General features: G+C 41.5%; 1 protein-coding gene across 2 annotated transcripts in view; it reads left to right on the forward strand.

Moving 5' to 3' along the window:
- The window catches only part of COG6 (component of oligomeric golgi complex 6), a 119,588-nt gene that overhangs the window by 59,547 nt on the left and 40,408 nt on the right, over positions 1 to 19,633 (forward strand). For both annotated transcript variants that reach the window (XM_059684507.1, XM_059684506.1), the window contains exons 14-15: positions 18,988 to 19,119; positions 19,450 to 19,617. In XM_059684507.1, coding sequence (XP_059540490.1) covers positions 18,988 to 19,119; positions 19,450 to 19,617 — 300 coding nt within the window. The remainder of the gene's footprint in view (positions 1 to 18,987; positions 19,120 to 19,449; positions 19,618 to 19,633) is intronic.

A 19,633-nucleotide genomic window follows, 5' to 3' on the forward strand; every position in this document is an offset into this window, starting at 1 on the left:
TCGGGCAGCGATGTGGGCAAAGCTCTCCTTTGGCGGAAGTGGACCCGGGATCAGGGTGCTGGAGTTGGGGAAGGGATGAGGAGGCTTTCCTGGTGGCCACAGCAGTCCTCATGAACCACGCACAGCACCTGGGTATCTGGCCCCGGTCAGAACAGCGGCAGGAATAGGGGCCGCGGGTCACAGGGGACAGCGGCACGCAGGAGCCAGGAGGTGCGAGGCCCAACGTGGGCTCTTACCCCCCCCGCTGGGCCTAGCAGCACCAGCTGGTGGGCCATGAAGTGCAGCAAGGCACTGGGCCGCAGTTGGGAGGGAAAGCAAGCCAGGAGGGCAAGGCCTGCGCCAGACAGAGCCCTGAGCGGCATGGGTGGGGCCAGAGCTGGAAACCCTGGAGAGGTGGGTAGGGCTGCAGCCCCACTCCTTTTCAGCCTTGGCCTTGGAATTCAGAGGTCAGCCCCACTTCAAGAGAGAGGATATGGAGGAAAGTGGTAAGGCTACAGGAGGGATAGGAAATGTTGTAGCCATCTTCGGGAAACATAGCTGCCACAGTCTTGGGTAACTATGAACAGATAATCTTTGGTCTCGGTTCTACAGAAGAGGAAGCTGAGACTAAAAGAAGGGAGCCTTCCACAACACCTCACCCACTTCTCAGACCTGATCCTGTGCAGCATTGTTTTTGTTGAAAGTAGAGGATCCAAAATATTTTTAGATCTTTGCTATTTTAGGCAGGAAAGAATTTAGCACAGGGGATTGGTGCTTGGGGAATCATCGGGAAGCTGGAGGAGTGGGTATTAGGCTGGGCCCCCAGGAAAGACTCCCTGCCCAGCGGGAGGAGCTGACCCCTCAGCCACAACAGAATTCTAGGACACTCTGGCACAGCTGTGCCCTCGAAATCGGGAAACTGCTGCCCCCGCAAATGCTCTCCAGCTCCCACAAAACAGGTCACTGGGCACTGCCTCTGCCACAACTGCCTGTGCACAGCCTGGATTCCGCTGCAGAAAACCTCCACATCTCTGCCAACATGATCACCAGCAGCACATCACCCAAACTGCAGGAAGATTCCTCTGCCCCACTTCTGCTTTCAAAATATTGTGGCACGCATCCAATCAGCAGAAATGAATTCATATCCAGAAGCCTAGCTGCAAAGAAGTTTGGGCAATTTCAGACTTTCATCTAGGAATGAGATCTTGCCAATGTACCTCATGTGCCTGGTATTGATAAAAATGAGGCATGGCTGGTGGGACTCAGTGGTTGAGCATCAATCTATGAGCCAAGAGGTCACGATATGATTCCTAGTCAAATTTTGGGCTTGATCCTCAGTAGGGGCATGCAACAGGCAGCTGATTAATGATTCTTATCATTGATGTTTCAATCTCTCCTCCCTTCCTCTGAAATAAATATATATATATTTTTAAAAATGGGGTCATGCTGTATATATGTGTTACAATGAGTTTTTCACTTCATAGATCACTAATGTCTTTCCTGTTAAAACCATACTTAGAGAACATTATTTATGTATCATTCATTTTAATTGATCTCAGAGAGAAGGGAGAGAGAGAAACATTGTTCTGTTGTTTCTGCACTCACTGGACTGGGTATTGAATCTGCAATCTGTGCATGTGCCCTGACTGGCAATTGGTCCACCACTTTCTGGTGTATGGGATGATGCTATGCTGGTACCCTGATCCCAAATTCCAGCCTCCAGAACTGTGAGAAAAATACATCTCTGTTGTTTAAGCAACACAAATTTATATTTTGTTACATCTGTCTAAGCTGACTAATCTATCCTATCTAATAAAAGAGAAACATGGTAATTAGCCTACGACCGCTACCCTTTTCATTGGCTAATCAGGGTGATATGCAAATTAACCGCCAGCCAAGATGGCGGCTAATTTGCATACTGCAGGCAGTGTGGGACAGTGCCAACGCCAGCTCGCCTCTATCGGGCTGGTGGCAGAGGTCCCCGCCCTCATCCGGCCCTCCCACGGGGGACCCGGCCGGGCGGGTGGGACCGCAGTGATCGGCACCCATCCCGCCCTCATCCCCGCCCTCTTCTGGGCCTCCGTGGGGGACCCAGGGTTGGTGGGTGAAACCACGGTGATCGGGCACCGGCCCCGCCCTCATCCAGCCCTCCCACGGTGGACCTGCGGTTGGCGGGTGGGACCACGGTGATCGGGTACCCTCCCTGGTATCCCCTGTGTGAAGGGACACGTGGTGGCAGTAGCGATCGGCCGGCCAGCGCATCCTATGTGCCACCCAACCCGGGGTGGGTAGGTCGCCAGCAGCCTCCGCCAGTGCCTCAAGCCCCAGCAGCAGCAGCAGCAGCGGCAGTGGCAGTAGCAGTGGCGGCAGTGCCCTCGACCTGCCCGCCCAGGTGTGAGAGGCCCCAAGCGGGCAGTGCGTTCCATCAGCTGCCACCCAGGCGCACATGCATGCAGTTGAAGTCACTGGCACCTGCTTTCCCACAGGCCTGTGGGAAAGCAGGCGCTGTGAGCTGGTGATCCCAAAGGCCTGATAGCTCGGCAGTGGAGGCGGTGTTGGGACTGGGGAGTGGTGAGCGGGCAGAACATGGCCCTGATTGGGCCAGTCGCTATGACACCCACTGTAGCCAGCACACGGCCTGATCAGGTGGTGGGGCCAGCAGCCAACCTCGCAGCCCCTCCCCACTGCAGGCCTTCCCCTGATCAGACTCTCCCATCCACATCAAGAGCAGGGTGAACAGAGCCTGGACCCTTCCTGGCAGCCCCGAGTCCCTGGGGCTGAGAATTCTGACGGCCCTGCCCAGAGAGTAGAGGCGCCTGAGGGGCAGGGACAGGGAGCACAGGCCTCCAGGGAGCACTGCAGAGTTGGCGATGAGAGGAGAGGGCCTGCGAAGGGGAGAAGGTGAAGCCAGTGGACATCAGCCCAGAATCCAGCCCTTCCCCTCCAGAGGCAGCAGGATCTAAACCCAGAACCCCAGCCCAAACTGGAAGAGCCTGAGGGAGCTTCAGAAAGCTCTACACAAAGCTGCACATTGAGAACGAGAGACTTCGTGAGGCCCTGACCCAGACCACGCTGCGGCTGGTGCAGCTCAAGGTAGAGCTGGAGCGCACCATGCAGAGGCAAGAGCGCTTTGCAGAGAGGCCGGCCATCCTGGAGCTGGCGAGATTTGAGTGCAGGGCCCTGGAGTGCAAGGCCGCTGAACTGGAAGAGGAGCTAAAGGGCCTGTCCAATCTCCGAGCTGATAACCAGCGCCTCAAGGATGAGAATGTGGCCCTGATCTGCATCATCAGCAAACTTTCCAAGTGACCCCAGAGGACTTGCCCCTGCGCCTGCATTTATACAGCTGCTTTTGCCACATGCACCCCTTCCCTGTGTGAACATGAGTGACAGGGCTGTCGAGGAGTCTCTGAGAAGCCATAACCTTCCTTGAGATCTCCAGGTTAGGAGGGGAGGACAGAGCCCCAGGAGCCAAGGGGGCCATCTGAGTCCAGGATGGAGACAGGAGGCTGATCCAGGTAGGGGGACCAGGGCTGCAGGAGGGACCAGAAAGGAACTGGGGACCAGGAAGTGCCAAGACCAGTAGCCAGGACCAGAGTGGTCACCCAGAGGTCCCCTCTCACGTGTGCTGCCACCAGTCACCCCTCCAGCCCCTGAGCAGGGATCCTAGAATGTGCCAAGCATCCTGCCAGCCTGGGCCAGGTGAGCCTGTATATAGGGTCCATGTGCAATAGGAAGAGATGTCTTCTGTTTTTTGCTGCCCCCTTCCCATCGTTGTCCTGGGCAGGGGGAGAAGGTATTTTTCAGACATAGCACAGGCACCACAAGTAAAAGTTGTGAAGTTGCCAAAAAAAAAAAAAAAAAAAAAACAGGCCTGCTGGCTAAATACCCCCTCTCTTCCCACCACCCCCCCCCTCACCAGCCCCTCCCTTGATCAACCTGCCCCACCACAATAGGCCCACAGCCCCTCCTTGTGGCTGTCTGCCCCTGATTGCACCCCCCAACCCCAAGAGGGGGCAGGGCTGGGCGGCCAATCTCCTGCAGCCTCTCCCCTTGCCCAGCCCGACCCCAGATTGCCCCCCCCCCCACCGCAATCAGGGGCAGGGCTGGCTGGCCAACCACCCATGGCCCCTCCCCCAGGCCACTGGCCCCGATCGCCACCCCCCAACCCATTTGTGGGGGGTAGCTGCCCAGCTCACCAACCACAGCCCCTCCCCCAATTGGCCTCCCAACCCCAATCAGGCTGGTGAGGGGGGGCAGTTGGGAGCAATCAGGCCCGTGGCAGGGGGTAGTTGGGGGCAAACAGGCTGGCAGGGGAGGCAGTTGAGGGGGAATCAGGGCAGCAGTTGGGGGTGGTCAGGCTGGCAAACAGAGTGGTTAGGGGCAATCAGGCAGGCAGGCAGGTGAGTGGTTAAGAGCCAGTGGTCCTGAATTGTGACTACTGGTGCAGGATCGGGCCTAAACTGGCAATCTGACATACCCCAAGGAGTCCCAGATTGAAGAGGGTGCAGGCCAGGCTGAGGGACCCCCTCCTCCCCAGTGCACGAATTTCATGCACCGGGCCTCTAGTCTATACTAATAAAAGGGTAATATGCTAATTAGACCAGGTCAACCAGACATCTTCCAGTCGACCTACTGGACAAAGCCATGGTGGCGGGGGCCGAGGTAGAGGCAGTTAGGGTCGATCCGGTCAGCAGGGGAGCAGTTAGGGGTGATCAGGCCATCAGGGGAGAGCAGTTAGGGCAATCAGGCAGGCAGGCAGGTGAGCAGTTAGGAGCCAGCAGTCCCAGATTGCGAGAGGGATGTCCGACTGCCTAAACCGGCAGTCGGACATCCCCCCAGGGGTCCTGGATTGGAGAGGGTGCAGGCCAGGCTGAGAGAACCCCCCCCCCCCCCCCGCATGAATTTCGTACACTGGGCTACTAGTAATCACTTAATTTGAAAGCCAAAGATAAAGAATCTTGCAAGCAGCAAGAGAGAAATGATTTGTCATATAAAATTATCAGGTTTCTCTTCAAACTTAGGAGGCCAAAAAACAATGGCAGATATATTCAGAGTGCTCAAAGGGGTTGGGGGAAACACATGTCAACCAAGAATTCTGTATCTGGCAAAACTGTCCTTCAAGAGTGGAAAAAAATTATGACATTTCCAGACAGGCAAATGCTGAGAGAGTTCATTGCCACAAGGCCTGCCACGCAATAACTGTTCAAGAGAGTCCTGTAGGATACAATGAAAGGATGGTAGACAGCAACTCAAGCTAAATGAAGAAATAAACATCTCAATAAAGGGAAATACACAGGCAATTAAAAGATAGTATTGTATTAAAGATTTGTAACTCCACTTTTTGTTTTCTATATGATTTAAAAGACTGATAAATAATTTTAAAAATATTAGTCTGAAAGCTAGTATTGTTGTAACTGGTTGGTAATTTCATATTTTGTCTTCTACAGAATTTAACAGATTAATGCATTTAAAAGTATTAGTTCATATTTGTGGACACACAGTGTAAAAAGATGTAATTTTGTGACATCAGCAACCAACAATGGCAGGGACATAGCTATAAAGGAGCAGAGTTCTTGTATGTTATCGAAGTTAACATACCATTAAAACATTTATAAATTCTAATTAGAGTGTTATGACTTTACGATGTTAATGAAATCCCCATAATAACCACAAATAGCTAAAGGATATAGATAAAAGGAAATGAGAAAAGAATTTAAGTGTTTCACTTAGTACAAAAAGTCAACTTAGAAGATAGTAATGCAAGAAATTAGGAACAGGCCCTGACCGGTTTGGCTCAGTGGATAGCGCGTCGGCCTGCGGACTCAAGGGTCCTAAGTTCGATTCTGGTCAAGGGCATGTACCTTGGTTGCGGGCACATACCCAGTGGGGAGTGTGCAGAAGGCAGCTGATCGATGTTTCTCTCTCATTGATGTTTCTAACTCTCTATCCCTCTCCCTTCCTCTCTGTAAAATATCAATAAAAATATATTTAAAAAAGGAAGTTAGGGACAGAAAAGACTATGAAGTATACAGAAGATAAATAGTAAATGACAAAGTAAGGCTCTCCTTATCAGTACTTATTTTAAATGTAAATGGATTAAACTCTCCTATAAAAAACAGATTTCTATACAGCAAGAAGATACAATAATTAAAACATTTATATGCCTTTAATAGACCAGAAAAATATTTGAAGCAAGAATTGACAAAATTGAAGGGAAACTAGATCTAAAATAAGAGTTAGAGACCTCAGTACCCCTTTTGCAATAACAGACACAACAACTAGTCAGAAGATACTTAAGTAAATAGAGGAATTAATACAATAAACCAATAAGATCGAACAGAAATGCACAGAACATTATATCCAACAACAGCATACATATTCTTTTCAAGTGCACATGGGTCATTTATCAGGATAGACTATATGTTAAGCCACATATTATCTCCTCTGGCCACAACGGGGTGAAGTTTGAATCTATAACAAGGAAAACTGGAAAATCTGCAAATTTGTATAAATTTAACAACATTTTTAAACAACCAACCAATCAGTGGAGACATCCCAACAAAAATTAGAAACTACTTAGAGATGAATGAAAATGAAAACAACAACCCAAAACTTATGGAGTGCAGTGAAAGCAGTGTCAAGGGAAAATGTATAGCTATAAATGCTTACATTAAAAAACAAGAAAAGCTCAGATCAAAAACCTAACTTTGTAATTTAACTAGAAGGAGAACACACTAAACCCAAATCTAGCAGAAGGAAGGAAATAAAGATTAGAGCAGAGATTGATGAATAGAAAAACAATGCAGAAAATTAATAAAGTTAAACTGTGGTTCTTTGAAAATATCAATGAAATTGACAAACCTTTAGCTATATGGAGTAAGAATAAAAAGAAGACTCAAGTTACTAAAGTCAGAAAAGAAAGTGTGGACATTACTACCAATCTGTGGAAATAAAAAGTATTTTAAGAGGGTATTATTGAATAACTGTATACCAACAAATTGAATAATCTAGATAAAATTGACAGATTTCAGGAAATACAAAAGCTACCAAAAACAAATCATGAAAAATGAGATTTGGATTGACTTATAACTAGTCAAGAGATTAAATCAGTTAATAAAAAATCTCTTTAAACTAAAAGTTCCAGACCTCATGGCTTCACTGGTGAATCCTACCAAACATTTGAAGAAAAACTAATATTAGTTCTTAAACCTTTTCAAAAAATTAAATAGGCAACACTTCCTAACTCATTCTATGAGGCCAGCATTTCTCTGATACCAAAGCCTGAAAAAGACACTTTAAGAAATGGAAACTAAAGATCAGTATTCTTTTTTTTTTTTTTAATATATTTTATTGATTTTTTTACAGAGAAGAAGGAAGAGGGATAGTTAGAAACATCAGTGAGAGAGAAACATCGATCAGCTGCCTCTTGCATACTCCCTGCTGGGGATATGACTACAACCAAGGTACATGCCCTTGATTGGAATCGAACCTGGGACCCATGAGTCCGCAGGCCGACGCTCTATCCACTGAGCCAAACCGGTTTGGGCAGATCAGTATTCTTTATGAATATTGATGCAAAAATCAGCAAAATATTAGCAAACCAAGTTAAGAAGCATATTAAAAGATTATAGATCATGACCTAGTGGGATTTATTCATGGAATGCTAGGGTTGTTCAGCATATGAAAGTTAATGTAATTATCACTTTAACAGAACAAAAAAAAGAACCACATGATCATCTCAGTTGATACAGAATAAGCATTTGACAAAATTCAGCACCCTTTCATAATAATAATAACTCAACAAACTAGCAACAGAAGGAAATTATCTCAGCATAATAAATACCATATATGAAAAACCCACAGCTAACCTTATACCTAATTATATAAGATTGAATACTTTTGCTTTAAGTTTGGGAATACGGCTAGGATGCTGCTTACTTTCCTCACTTCTGTTTAACAGTACTGGAGTTCTAACCAGAGCAATTTAGAAAGAGAAGTAGCCCAAGTGTCCATAAGTAGATGAGTGCTTAAAATAGCTGTTCAGGGAATACTGACCAGCAGTAAAAAAAGAAGGATTCTTACCCTTTAAGACAGCATGGAGGGACCTGGAGAGTATTATGCTAAGTGAAATAAGCCAGTCAGAGAAAGACAAGTATCACATGATCCCACTCATATGTGGAATCTAATGAGCAAAATAGATACAGAGACATAGAAGCATGGAACAGACTGTGGAATCTCAGAGGGAAGGCAGGGAAGAGATGAACCAAATAACTTGTATGCATATATGGATAATCCATGAACACAGACAGTAGGGTGGTGAAGGCCTGGGGTGGGGGGTGGAGGCAGGTTAGAAGAGGTCAATGGGAGAAAAAAGGGGGCAGAAGGGACTGATAGTTATTTTTTTGTGCTTTCATTAAATGTACATGCACCAGGGAGCCAGGCAGTGATTTAAGAGTGTAGGGGCCGATCAGGGGCGGGGCCAGTTTGGGGGAGGGCCGCGGGAGGTTGGCCAGCCAGCCCCACCTCCTGGTTGAACCCCTGGTTGAACTCCCAGTTTAACTCCTGGTCAAGGGGATAATTTGCATATTAGCTTTTTATTATATAGGATGGTTATAGAGTTTCAGTTTATAAGATGAAAGCAATGGTGATAGATAGTGGTAATGGTTGCACATTATGAATATATTTGATACCATTGAACTGTGCACTTAAAAATGGTTAAGGTGATTAAATACATTTCCTATAATCCAATTCACAAAGGACTCAGTAAATACTAGTTACATGAATAACTGGTTAACTTCATTTTCTATTAGTCTGTGATCTATCATTATCTTGCTATTAACTTTCAATCTCAGTTACCCTTGTTAGTTTATCATACTTACTTTGCAAAACTACCCTTTATTAATTTAACTTTTCAATTTCTTCTTTGTGTACTGTGACTGCTGAGCACTGCTAAAGAAAATCATATAACCACACAAACTGAAGTCACTAAAATTCAGTCGCTAGCATTAGTGAAGTGTTAAGGACATGTAAGTCCAGCAGTCTTACATGTCATTAGGTATCCACTTATATTTACTTCCTTTCACCCATTTCCTCAAATCTACCATACTACCTCCTGTGAAAACCACCAATATCATCAAAACTTGTATCTCATTGTTTTTTTTTTTCATTTGGATTTCGGTGCTTCTTGTGAGAATGAATGTTTTTAAATCGTTTATTAACTTTATGAATTACTTGTTCCATATTCTTTGCCATTTTTTTCTTCTAAGTTAAATATCTTCTTGTTATTTTCTGTTATTCTTTATACATTAAGAATATTAACTGTCATATATATTACAGGTATTTTATCATTTGCCTCTAAATTTACCAGTTGTATTATCTGACATGTCACTTTTAATTTTTACATAGTAAAATGTAATGTGCTTTTTATTTATTTTCTTTTTATTGTTTCTCCCTTGGGAGCATGCCATACTTGAAAACTTCCTGACAATAAGAAAATATATTTAGAATTTAATATCTGCTAAAGTTAGCACCTATCAGTGGGAAAATATTAAATTATTTAATAAATTCATTTAAATTATGTTCTTTGATCTTTCTATGGTTTCACTTTTATATCAAATTTACTAGAAGCCGAAAATTTTGTGCACAAAAATTTGTGCACTCAAGTGGGAGGGGGGAGGTCCCTCAGCACGGCCTGTGCCCTCTCGCAGTCTGGTACCCCTCGGAGGATGTCCATCTGCTGGCCTATGTGCTTTCACTCCCTCAAACATGAAATTGAGATTGGAGTATGATACTGCTTATAGCTTTTATGTTGCTTATATCTACAACCATTTCAGGTTTCTTCCAATAATTATTAAATTTTAATGTTCCATATTTTATATTACTTATATCTTACTCTGTAAGCTGGCAGACAGACATCCCTCTGGCAGCCCAGGAGTCCTTGGGGGATGTCCACTTGCCAGCGGGGAGCGAGCCTAAGTTGCAGTCGGACATCCTTAGCGCTGCTGAGGAGGTGGAAGAGGCTTCTGCCACCATCGCTGTGCTGGCAGCCGTCAGCCTGGCTTGTGGCTGAGTGAAGTTCCCCCTGTGGGAGCGCACTGACCACCAGGGGGCAGCTCCTGCATTGAGCATCTGCCCCCTGGTGGTCAGTGTGTGTCATAGTGACCAGTGATTCCCAGTCATTCTGCTGTTAGGGTCAATTTGCATATTACCCTTTTATTATATAGGATAACCTGCCTGATGTTTATTTTTGTCCATGCTGAGAAGGGAGGATCTTATTTATTTTTCCCAAATGGTTATCTATTTATTTTATTTTATATAAGAAAATCACCAGGTCCTTATATATTTTATTTCTCTTGTACAGTTTAAAATGAAAGTTGCAAGAAAATTGGAAAATGTAATGAATAGTAACAGGCAAGTTTTCAAGATGGCATCTTCCAGTTAACACCTAAAATAAAATAGGGTTATATCAGGGAAAGAAAGTAATTGCAATTTGAACATATGAAGTACCAATTATTACTGTATCCTATGTGAGTTTATAGCAGTGAATGGGTTATGACTATTTTTATTGTTTACTATTGTCATTATTATCAACTAGAGGCCTGATGCATGAAATTTGTGCACGGGTGGGGGATGTCCCTCAGTCCTGCCTACACCCTCTCCAATCTGGGACCCTTTGGGGGCTGTCCAACTTCCGGCAGTCGGACATCCCTTTTACAATCCGGGACTGCTGACTCCTAACTGCTCAACTGCCTGCCTGCCTGATCACCCCCTAACTGATCCCCTGCTGACCTGATTGACGCCTAACTGCTCCCCCTCAACTGCCCTTTCCTGCAGGCCTGGTCACCCCCAACTGCCCTCCCCTGCCGGCCTGATCACTTCTAACTGCCCTCCCCTGCCACCCATCTTGTGGTGGCCATCATGTGGCGGCCATCTTGTGACGATGCGGGGTGGCCACCTTGTGATGGTGCCGTGCGATGCCACCTAGGCTTTTATTATAAAGGGTAATTGTGCCCTGAAATGTTTTCCTCAGATGTGAATTGGACCATTCAGGTATTCTTTTTAAATATGAAATTGAAATTGGAGTGTCATGCTGTTTATAGCTTTTATGTTGCTTATATCTACAACTATTTCAGGTTTCTTCCAATAATTATTAAATTTTATTGTTCCATATTTTATATTACTTATATCTTACTCTGCATATTATAAACCATTCACTTCTAAAAACATTCTAGCCTTTTAAAGAAAATAACATTTGTTCCAGGTTTGTTTTCATTATTGGCAAAGCTCACAAATGGAAATTTCTGTTAATATAATTTTAAGTGGATAGTAATATTGCTAATTACAATAGCTTTTAATTTTTTTAATCCTCACCTGAGGATATTTTTTTCTAGTGATTTTTAAACCGAGTGGAAGGCAGGAAGGCAGCAGAGGGAGGAAGAGAGAGACAGAGACAGAGACAGAGAGACAGACACAGACCGACCTTGACATGAGAGAAATACATCGATAGGATGCCTTCCGCTGGAGATTGAACCTGCACCCAGAATCAAACCTGAGGTCCTTTGGTCCACGGGCTAATGCTCTATCCACTCTAACCAGCCAGGTCAAGAACAATAGCTTTTAAAATAAAGGTATAGCCAAAGGTGAATTCTTTTCATGTAATTCCTTCTGTGCTTTTAAAAAGACCTATTTGGGACCTAATTCTTTATCATTAAAAAAAAAGAAAATTCAAGAACATCAATTTGTTGAAAGATGTGCCTTTTCCCTAACAAAGCATTTTTAAGCCCTTGAGTATTCAAGTATATGTACTTCCTTCCTGGCTCTCCTAAAACATTCTGCAAATGTTTCATAACTGCAAATCTGGCCAAGTCTAAGGAAAATATATATCTATACTGCAAAAGACAACACCATATCAATATAAGCTAGACAACATTTTCTACACTTCTTTTTACTATAGTAATAGTATAATTCTAATTTAAAAGGATACGGTATGTCTCAAATGAAATCTATATCAAATTAACAGTAGTTAGGATTAATTTGCCCAGACCTCTGGAATAAAAACCCAAATGGTCTTTTAAACAAATTGTGATTTAAATTCTAGGATATAGTTACTGTTTAGAATTTATTTTTACTGTTTAAAGTATTGTACATGGGCCAGCAGCTTGGGAGCTTATTAGACATGCAAAAATCTCAAGTTCCAGCCCTAAAGCAGAATATGAATTTAACAAGATTCCTTGGCTATTTATATGCAAGTTAGGGTTTGAGAAGTGCTATTCTAACTTTGAGTTAAACATTATGCCATACAGATTATTCTTCCAGGAACACAAACAAAAACATTGTGTGCTTGGCATGTGTGGCCAGCTTCAGGTTAACCTCTAGCTAAGATTTCTGAGAGTTAAAGGAAAATCATGACAAAAGTAGAGGTAAAGGTCAAACAAAGAAAGAAGGAGCTATTTATTTGTAGGGGAAAAGTTTAGATTTTCTTCAACATTATTTCCCACCAGTGTGTAAAATTTTTATCATTAGCTGGAGTCCTGGCCCAAGGAGCAGTGATAGTATTAACACCTCTTTCTCCCTCACGTCACTCGGCGGATGCATCTGCCACTTATTTGCTGCATCCAGTGCTGACTGGTTTTCAAGGAAGTAGAATGTAAAGAACTTGGTATTTGCTGCACACCTTAAAACTGCTAAGAATTTCTGTATTGTGATTATTGTCATACATGAAGTTCATAGAATTTGTTCGTTTTTAACAGTTGCTATAACTTCCTATAGTTCTTTAAATCACAAAGTCCACTTAATTCTAGTGTTTGATCCCCACAGCACTATATGTAGATACACAAGGTCAGTATGAAGTAAGCACAGGAATGGGAGGGATATCAAAGAAATAGACTTGTGTTGTATAAAGATTAACCATTAGAAATTAATTTCATTTAATTAAATGAAATTACATTGAAGTGATGGAAGGATAGCAATATATATGTATTGTTTCCTTTTTATTGAATTTATTGAGGTGACACTGGTTAACAAAAGTAGAAAGGTTTCAGGTGCACCATTCCACAACACATCATCTGTACACAGTATTATGTGTTCACCACCATAAGTCAAATTTTTCCCATCACCATTTATCCCCCCTATAACCTCCTCTACCTACCCCCACCCTGGCAGTCACCACACTATTGCCCATGTCCATGAGTTTTTTCTCTTTTTCTCCTCTTTCTGTTATTTCTACACAAGAATTATAAAGTCATAAATCTTGTTTATCTAATAACTGCAATACTTTTCACTTTGTTTAAAAGTATGATTCTGGGAGGCCAGGGGTAGGTCAGTGGGGGAAAAAGGAGACATATGTACTACTATTTGTAATACTTTAAACAATAAACATTTTTTTTAATTGAAAAAAGTTGCTATTAAGAAACAGGAAATGGAAAACATCAGAGCACAGTTTAAAGTGTTAATTAGAAATAATAAAACTTAACACTCTACTGAAGAAAAAAAAAGTATGATTCTGACCTGTTGCTGATCTGAGGGATGTGTATAGCTTCTTATAGAATGGCAGTTGTTGAATGAAGTGAGTTCAAGTAGTACCCGTTTGTATTATTTACCACTAGGGGCCCAGTGCATGAATTCATGCACCTTGAAAGGAACTGTGGGCCACGAGGCTGTAGTGGGCACAGGGGTGGGTCTCTGCCCATCCTCCACGTCCCTGCCCGGCCCCTCCTGCTGTGGCCCCCAGTCTCCTGTCTGCCGGCAGCCCTGCTTCCACCGCCACTCCCATTCACTGACAGCACTGGCCCCGCTCGCACCCGCTGATGGTGCAGAGTGATTGGGGCTGGCTCCAGCAGCGAGTGCTAGCAGTGGCTGCTGCCCCAATCACCCCTCAGGAGCAGGGGGAGGTGGAGAAGCCCTCAGGGGTGATTGGGGCCGGCAGCTGCCGCTCGCACCTGTTGATAGTGCTGAGCGATTGGGACCTGTGCCAAGTCCTGGCAGAGGTTGCAAATGGAGGCTCCAGTACTGGCTGCGGGTGTGAGTGGGGCCAGTGCCCGCAGTGGGTGCAAGCAGCATCTCTGGTGCTGGCAACAGGTGTGAGCAGGGCTGGCGCCGACATCATGTGCGAGTGCCGGGCGGGACAGCAGCACGGGAGCAAAGAATTTCCAGTAACTACCAGAGGCTCACCCCTATGACAGTGACTGGTGCCCCACTTTGATCTGGTGCCCCCACTCACCTGCTCCACCATCCCGCCACGGCTGATGGCCGCCATGTTCTGTGCTCTGCTGCCTGCTGCCAACGCCTGCCATGTTCTGCGTGCACCCACTGGTGGTTAGCACACGTCATAGCGACCGGTTATTTAGTTGTTCTGCCATTCGGTCTATTTGCATATTAGGGTTTTATATATATAGATTAGGTCTAATTATGACAGGGTATGACTTTTGCTTAAATTTGCACAGCTTTTAAAGACCTTAATTCAAGGGGATGCAAAGAAGATTTTCAGCTTTCCTGCGTCTGTGCGTAAGATTTCTATCATTGGTCTTGTTTTGAATGGCAATTTAAAAACTTTTAAATAATTTTTGAAAGATATTCTCTAAGTTCTTTTGTTTCTAAAAGCCACTGTGTTGTCATTTATAATTAAAAAGAGAAAATTACACATTAAACATCTAGGATAATTAATGATGTAGTATTTGTAGTTATACTAAAGGTCTACACCCAACCTACCTTTCCTGGAGGATTTAGTAAATTCTTGGTTATTATTTTTTCTATTTATGAAAGGTATTTTGAAACTGAGACACACACATTTCTCTTATGTATGTGGCTCCCTCTTCTAAATTAAAGCTGTTAGACTTCTGGTGAATCTTATGATTTGTAGAGATTTCACCGAATAATTTTTATATGAGTAACTTCTGTTCACTTTACATTACTTAGGAATATATATGAATTAATATGTTATAACTGCATATTTTAATTAAATTTATAAACTTATGAATATACTTATTTTATTAAATAAATGTTTAATTTTATTACACAAAGAAGAGAATAACAATCATCCATACCTTGTCATTCGGAATTAACCGTTACTAACAGGTTGGCATGTTTTATTCTATTCTGGGAACAGGGATCACAATTTTTGTAAAATTGATATGCATTTACTCATATTCACACCATGCAGAAAGGCACAAAGGTGAAAGTTTCTAAAATCTTTCAACTTGGAAATAACAGTTAACCATTGTTACCATCAGTTTAACAACATTCTAGATACTCTTTAAAAATGGATGAATGGCCCTGGCTGGTGTGGCTCAGTTGGTTAAGAGTTTCCCATACACCAGAAGTTCCCCATTTTGATTCCCAGTCAGGACATATGCCCAGGTTGCAGGCTGGATCCCAGTGCTGGGGAGTGCTGGAAGCAACCAATTGATGTTTCTCTCTCACATTGTTGTTTCTCCCTCTCTCTTCCTCTTTCTCTAAGACCAATAAAAACATTGTTTTTTTAAAGCCCAAATGGGGAAAAAATATCCTTGGGTGATAATTAAAAAAAAGGGGGGGGGGAAGGGTAAATGGATAAAATTACTTTTATAAAGGTGACTTTATATTCTGAAATTTTTCTTAGGTCAAATTTATTTGCATTTAATAGAAAAGGGGAACTAAAACTGAAGGAGGTATGAAACTTGAAATAAATATTTCCTTTATGGGAGATATTTTTCCTTCAGTTTTTTTCAGTTTTCTCTTTATGTATTTTGGGGCTCAATTATTAGGTACACATCTATCTATATAAAACCCTAATATGCAAATTGACTGAATGGCAGAATGACCAGCGGAACAACCGGTTTCTATGACATGCACTGACCACCAGGGGGAAGACGCTCAGCGCAGGAGCTTCCCCCAGCCTTCAGGCCCCTACTGGCAGCGGTGGTGGGTGGCGGGGCTGGCGAGCGGGCAGTGACAGGCCAGCCAAGGCAGGTGCGAACGGGGGCCCCGATTACCCCACAGATCGGCCCTGATCGCCAGCCAGGCCTAGGGACCCTACCCATGTACGAATTTTGTGCACCGGGCCTCTAGTATTTTTATAATTGTCATATCTTTATGATAGTAAACATTATAAAAATGTCCTTTTGTTTCTAGTAGTAGTTTTTGTCTTTTGTCTGAAATTACTATAGCCACTTTGGCTCTTTTGATTATTGTCTGCAAAGTATATATTTTTTTCCATATTTTTACTTTTAAGCTTTTTGTGTCCTTAAATCTAAAGTGTGTTTCTTGAAGACAGCATATAGTTGGGTCAATGTTGTTGTTGTTTTTTAATCCATCTGCCAGTCTCTGCTTTTTGATTGGCACGTTTAATCCTTTAACATTTAATGTAATTTCTGATAAAGTAGCATTTATATATGCCATTTTGTTACTTGTTCTCCTATTTCTTAATTTTTTTTGTTCCTCAGTCCCACCATTACTGCCTTCTTTTGTGTTTAGTAAATATTTTCTAGTATGCTACTTTAATTCCCTTATTGTTTATTTAAATATGTGTGTGTGAATAGTTTGTTATTTTCTTAGTGGTGGCCTGTGAACTACAATTAAATATCTTAATTTATAACTCTTTAATTGTGATAAATACCAAGTTATTTTCAATAATATACAAAAGTTTTACTCCTATATAGACCTATTATCCTCTTCCTTCATGGTATTATTGTTTTGAATTATGTCTTTTTACATTGTGTGTTCACCAACATAGATTTATAATTATTGCTTCATGCAATTGTCTTTTAATTAAGATAGGAGAAAAAAATGGGAGTTTCAAACAGAAAGTACATTAGTATTGTCTTCTATATTTACTTATATCAGAATCTTTAATGGTGTTCTTTATTTCTTCATGAGAATTTGAGTTACTGTTTAGTGTCCCTTCATTTTAGCCCAAAGCATTGATTCCCTTTAACGTCTTGTAGAGCAGGCTTGCTAATGAAGAATTTTTGTGTTTTTTGGGAATTCCCCTTTCATTCTTAAAGAATAATTTTGCTGAATGTCAAATTTTTGGTTGACAGTCTGTTTCTTCCGACCTTTGCATGTTTCATCCACTGTCTTCAGGTCTTCATGTTTTCTGATAAGGAATCAGTTGTTAGTCTTATTGAGAATCCTTTGTTCATAATGAGTTATTTCTCTTAATGCTTTTATACTCTCTCTTTGTCTTTTGACAGTTTGATTATGATGTATCTCAGAGCAGATCATTTTAAGCTTATTGTACTTGGAGTTCATGAATTTGGATGTTTAGATAGATTTTTAAAAATCAAATTTGTGAAGTCTTCTGCCATTATTTTTTCAAATATTCTTTTGGCATCCCTTCCTTCTTCTGAGATCACCCATTTTACTTATGTTGTTAATGGTGTACCAGCGGTCTCTGGGGTGCAGTTAATTTTTTTTGTTGATGTTCTTTTTTCTTTGTGTTTCTCAGACTGGGTAATTTTAATTGACCTATCTTTGAGTTCACTGATTATTTTTTCTGCCTGCTCAAATCTGCTGTTGGTTCCCTGTAGTGAATTTTTAAAAATTCAGTTATTGTGCTTTATCATCTCTATTTCTCTGTTGATATTCTTTATTTGGTGAGACATTGTTCTCATACTTAGGTTTATTAACATGGCTTCCTTTAGTTCTTTGAATATATTTAAAAAATTGGTTTAAAGTTTTTGGCTTCCAGCATTTAAACTTTCTCAGGGAACTTTCCTATTGACATTTTTTTTTCTGTGCATGGACCATAATTTTTTGTTTATTTGCATGTATGATAATTTTTTGTTTTAGTTGTTTTTATGAAGGAGAGAGTATTTTTAGAGATCATACTTTATCATTTCTGCTGATATCACTTATGTATTAGCTTTTATACATAAAATATTCTTAATATAAATCTGATATTTTAAAATTCTTATGCCTTTCTGTCTTCCTGACACAAGACTATATAGTCTGCCCAGCTGGTGTGGCTCAGTGGATGAGTGTTGGTCCATGAATCAGGAGGTCTTGTTCGATTCCTTGTCAGGGCACATTGCCTGGGTTGCAGGCTCAATCCCCAATAGAGGGAGGGTGTGCAGGAGGCAGCCGATCAATGAATCTCTCTCTTGATGCTTCTATCTCTCTCTCCCTCTTCCTTCCTCTCTCTTTAATCAATAAAAACATATATTTTTTAAAAAATACAAGTATGCTGCATGGACTTCTAAGTATGGGATTTTTTTCACTTACAAATCTATGTTAATATTATAAGTACTATGAAAAATGTTTGCTTTTTAAAATTCATAGGCACCTCTTTTTGGCTATCATGATCCCAGCAAGTAGGGATAATGAAGTTGGCATACCTTTCAGTTAGTAAATGTCAAATACTCTATTCAGTAGTTTAGATGCAATAATCCCATTTAATCCTACAGAATCCCTCTGAAACTCTGAGAAGTTAAATAATTTTTACTAGGACACACTACAAGTAAGTGGTAGATCCAAAATGTAAAATTAATCTCCTTAACTCCAGAGCTTAAGATTTTAGTGGCTGTGTTACACTTTTTCTGTGAAGTGTATATGTAGCCTTATGGACAAGTCTCCTGACAATTGCCTGGGGCACTTGTTGAAAGATGAGTTCCTAGACCCCAAACCTATACATATTGAACCAAAATCTTTGAGATTTGGTGTCTCTGGATTGCTTTTTTCTTGTAACTTTGGCTAAAAGAAACAAAACAGTAGGCCGCTTCAAATTTGTATGAAAATATTATTCTACAATTCAAAGAACACTAAATTTTCTCACAATTTTTTGAATTTTAGATGTACAAATTCTTTACTTCTAACTGTGATATATTAATTCTGAGATAATTAACAAAACTTTTTGTTTCACTTTCTGTGTTGATTGGGATAATATAAGCTGTTGAAAAATTAATTGATTTTCTAATGTGCCAGCCAATGCTTTATAACTTTTGCATGTATTATTTTACTGTGAACTCTCATTTATTTATACATTAAAATTTAGTTGAAAAATTAAAGCAGTGGATAAACCACACCTTATTTTAGGTTGAACTCCCACCACCTGATCTTGGACCAAGTTCTGCATTAAATCAGACACTCATGTTGTTGCGTGAAGTTTTGGCATCTCATGATTCTTCAGTTGTACCATTAGATGCCCGTCAAGCTGATTTTGTGCAGGTATGTTGTAAATTTGTTTTTAATTATTGCTTATTATTGTAAATTCTGTTGAAATTCTGGTATTTTATGATCCATATATTTTGACAAACCTTTTCATTGATTTTTCTTTCAAATATTAAATTAATCCTCTTTAATTTAAAAAATATTCATTCCGATATGCCCATTTAAAAAAGTATTCTGATTATTATGCCATTTAATCTTTTCTTATGTGATTCTGTAAGTTGGCACCCTTCAAATTAGTTTGGCTTTCATTCTGAAGTGCCATTAACCCAGGCATGTGTCACTGATTGGGAATTAAATAATACATTTTATTTTATATTTCATTTACAGGTTTTATCGTGTATCTTGGATCCTCTCCTTCAGATGTGTACTGTGTCAGCGAGCAATTTAGGCACAGCTGACATGGCAACTTTCATGGTCAATTCACTATATATGATGAAGACAACATTAGCTCTATTTGAGTTTACTGACCGACGTCTGGAAATGCTACAGTTTCAGGTTAATTTTGCCATAA

Source organism: Myotis daubentonii, chromosome 2 (assembly GCF_963259705.1).
Source record: "Myotis daubentonii chromosome 2, mMyoDau2.1, whole genome shotgun sequence".
Lineage (NCBI taxonomy): Eukaryota > Metazoa > Chordata > Mammalia > Chiroptera > Vespertilionidae > Myotis > Myotis daubentonii.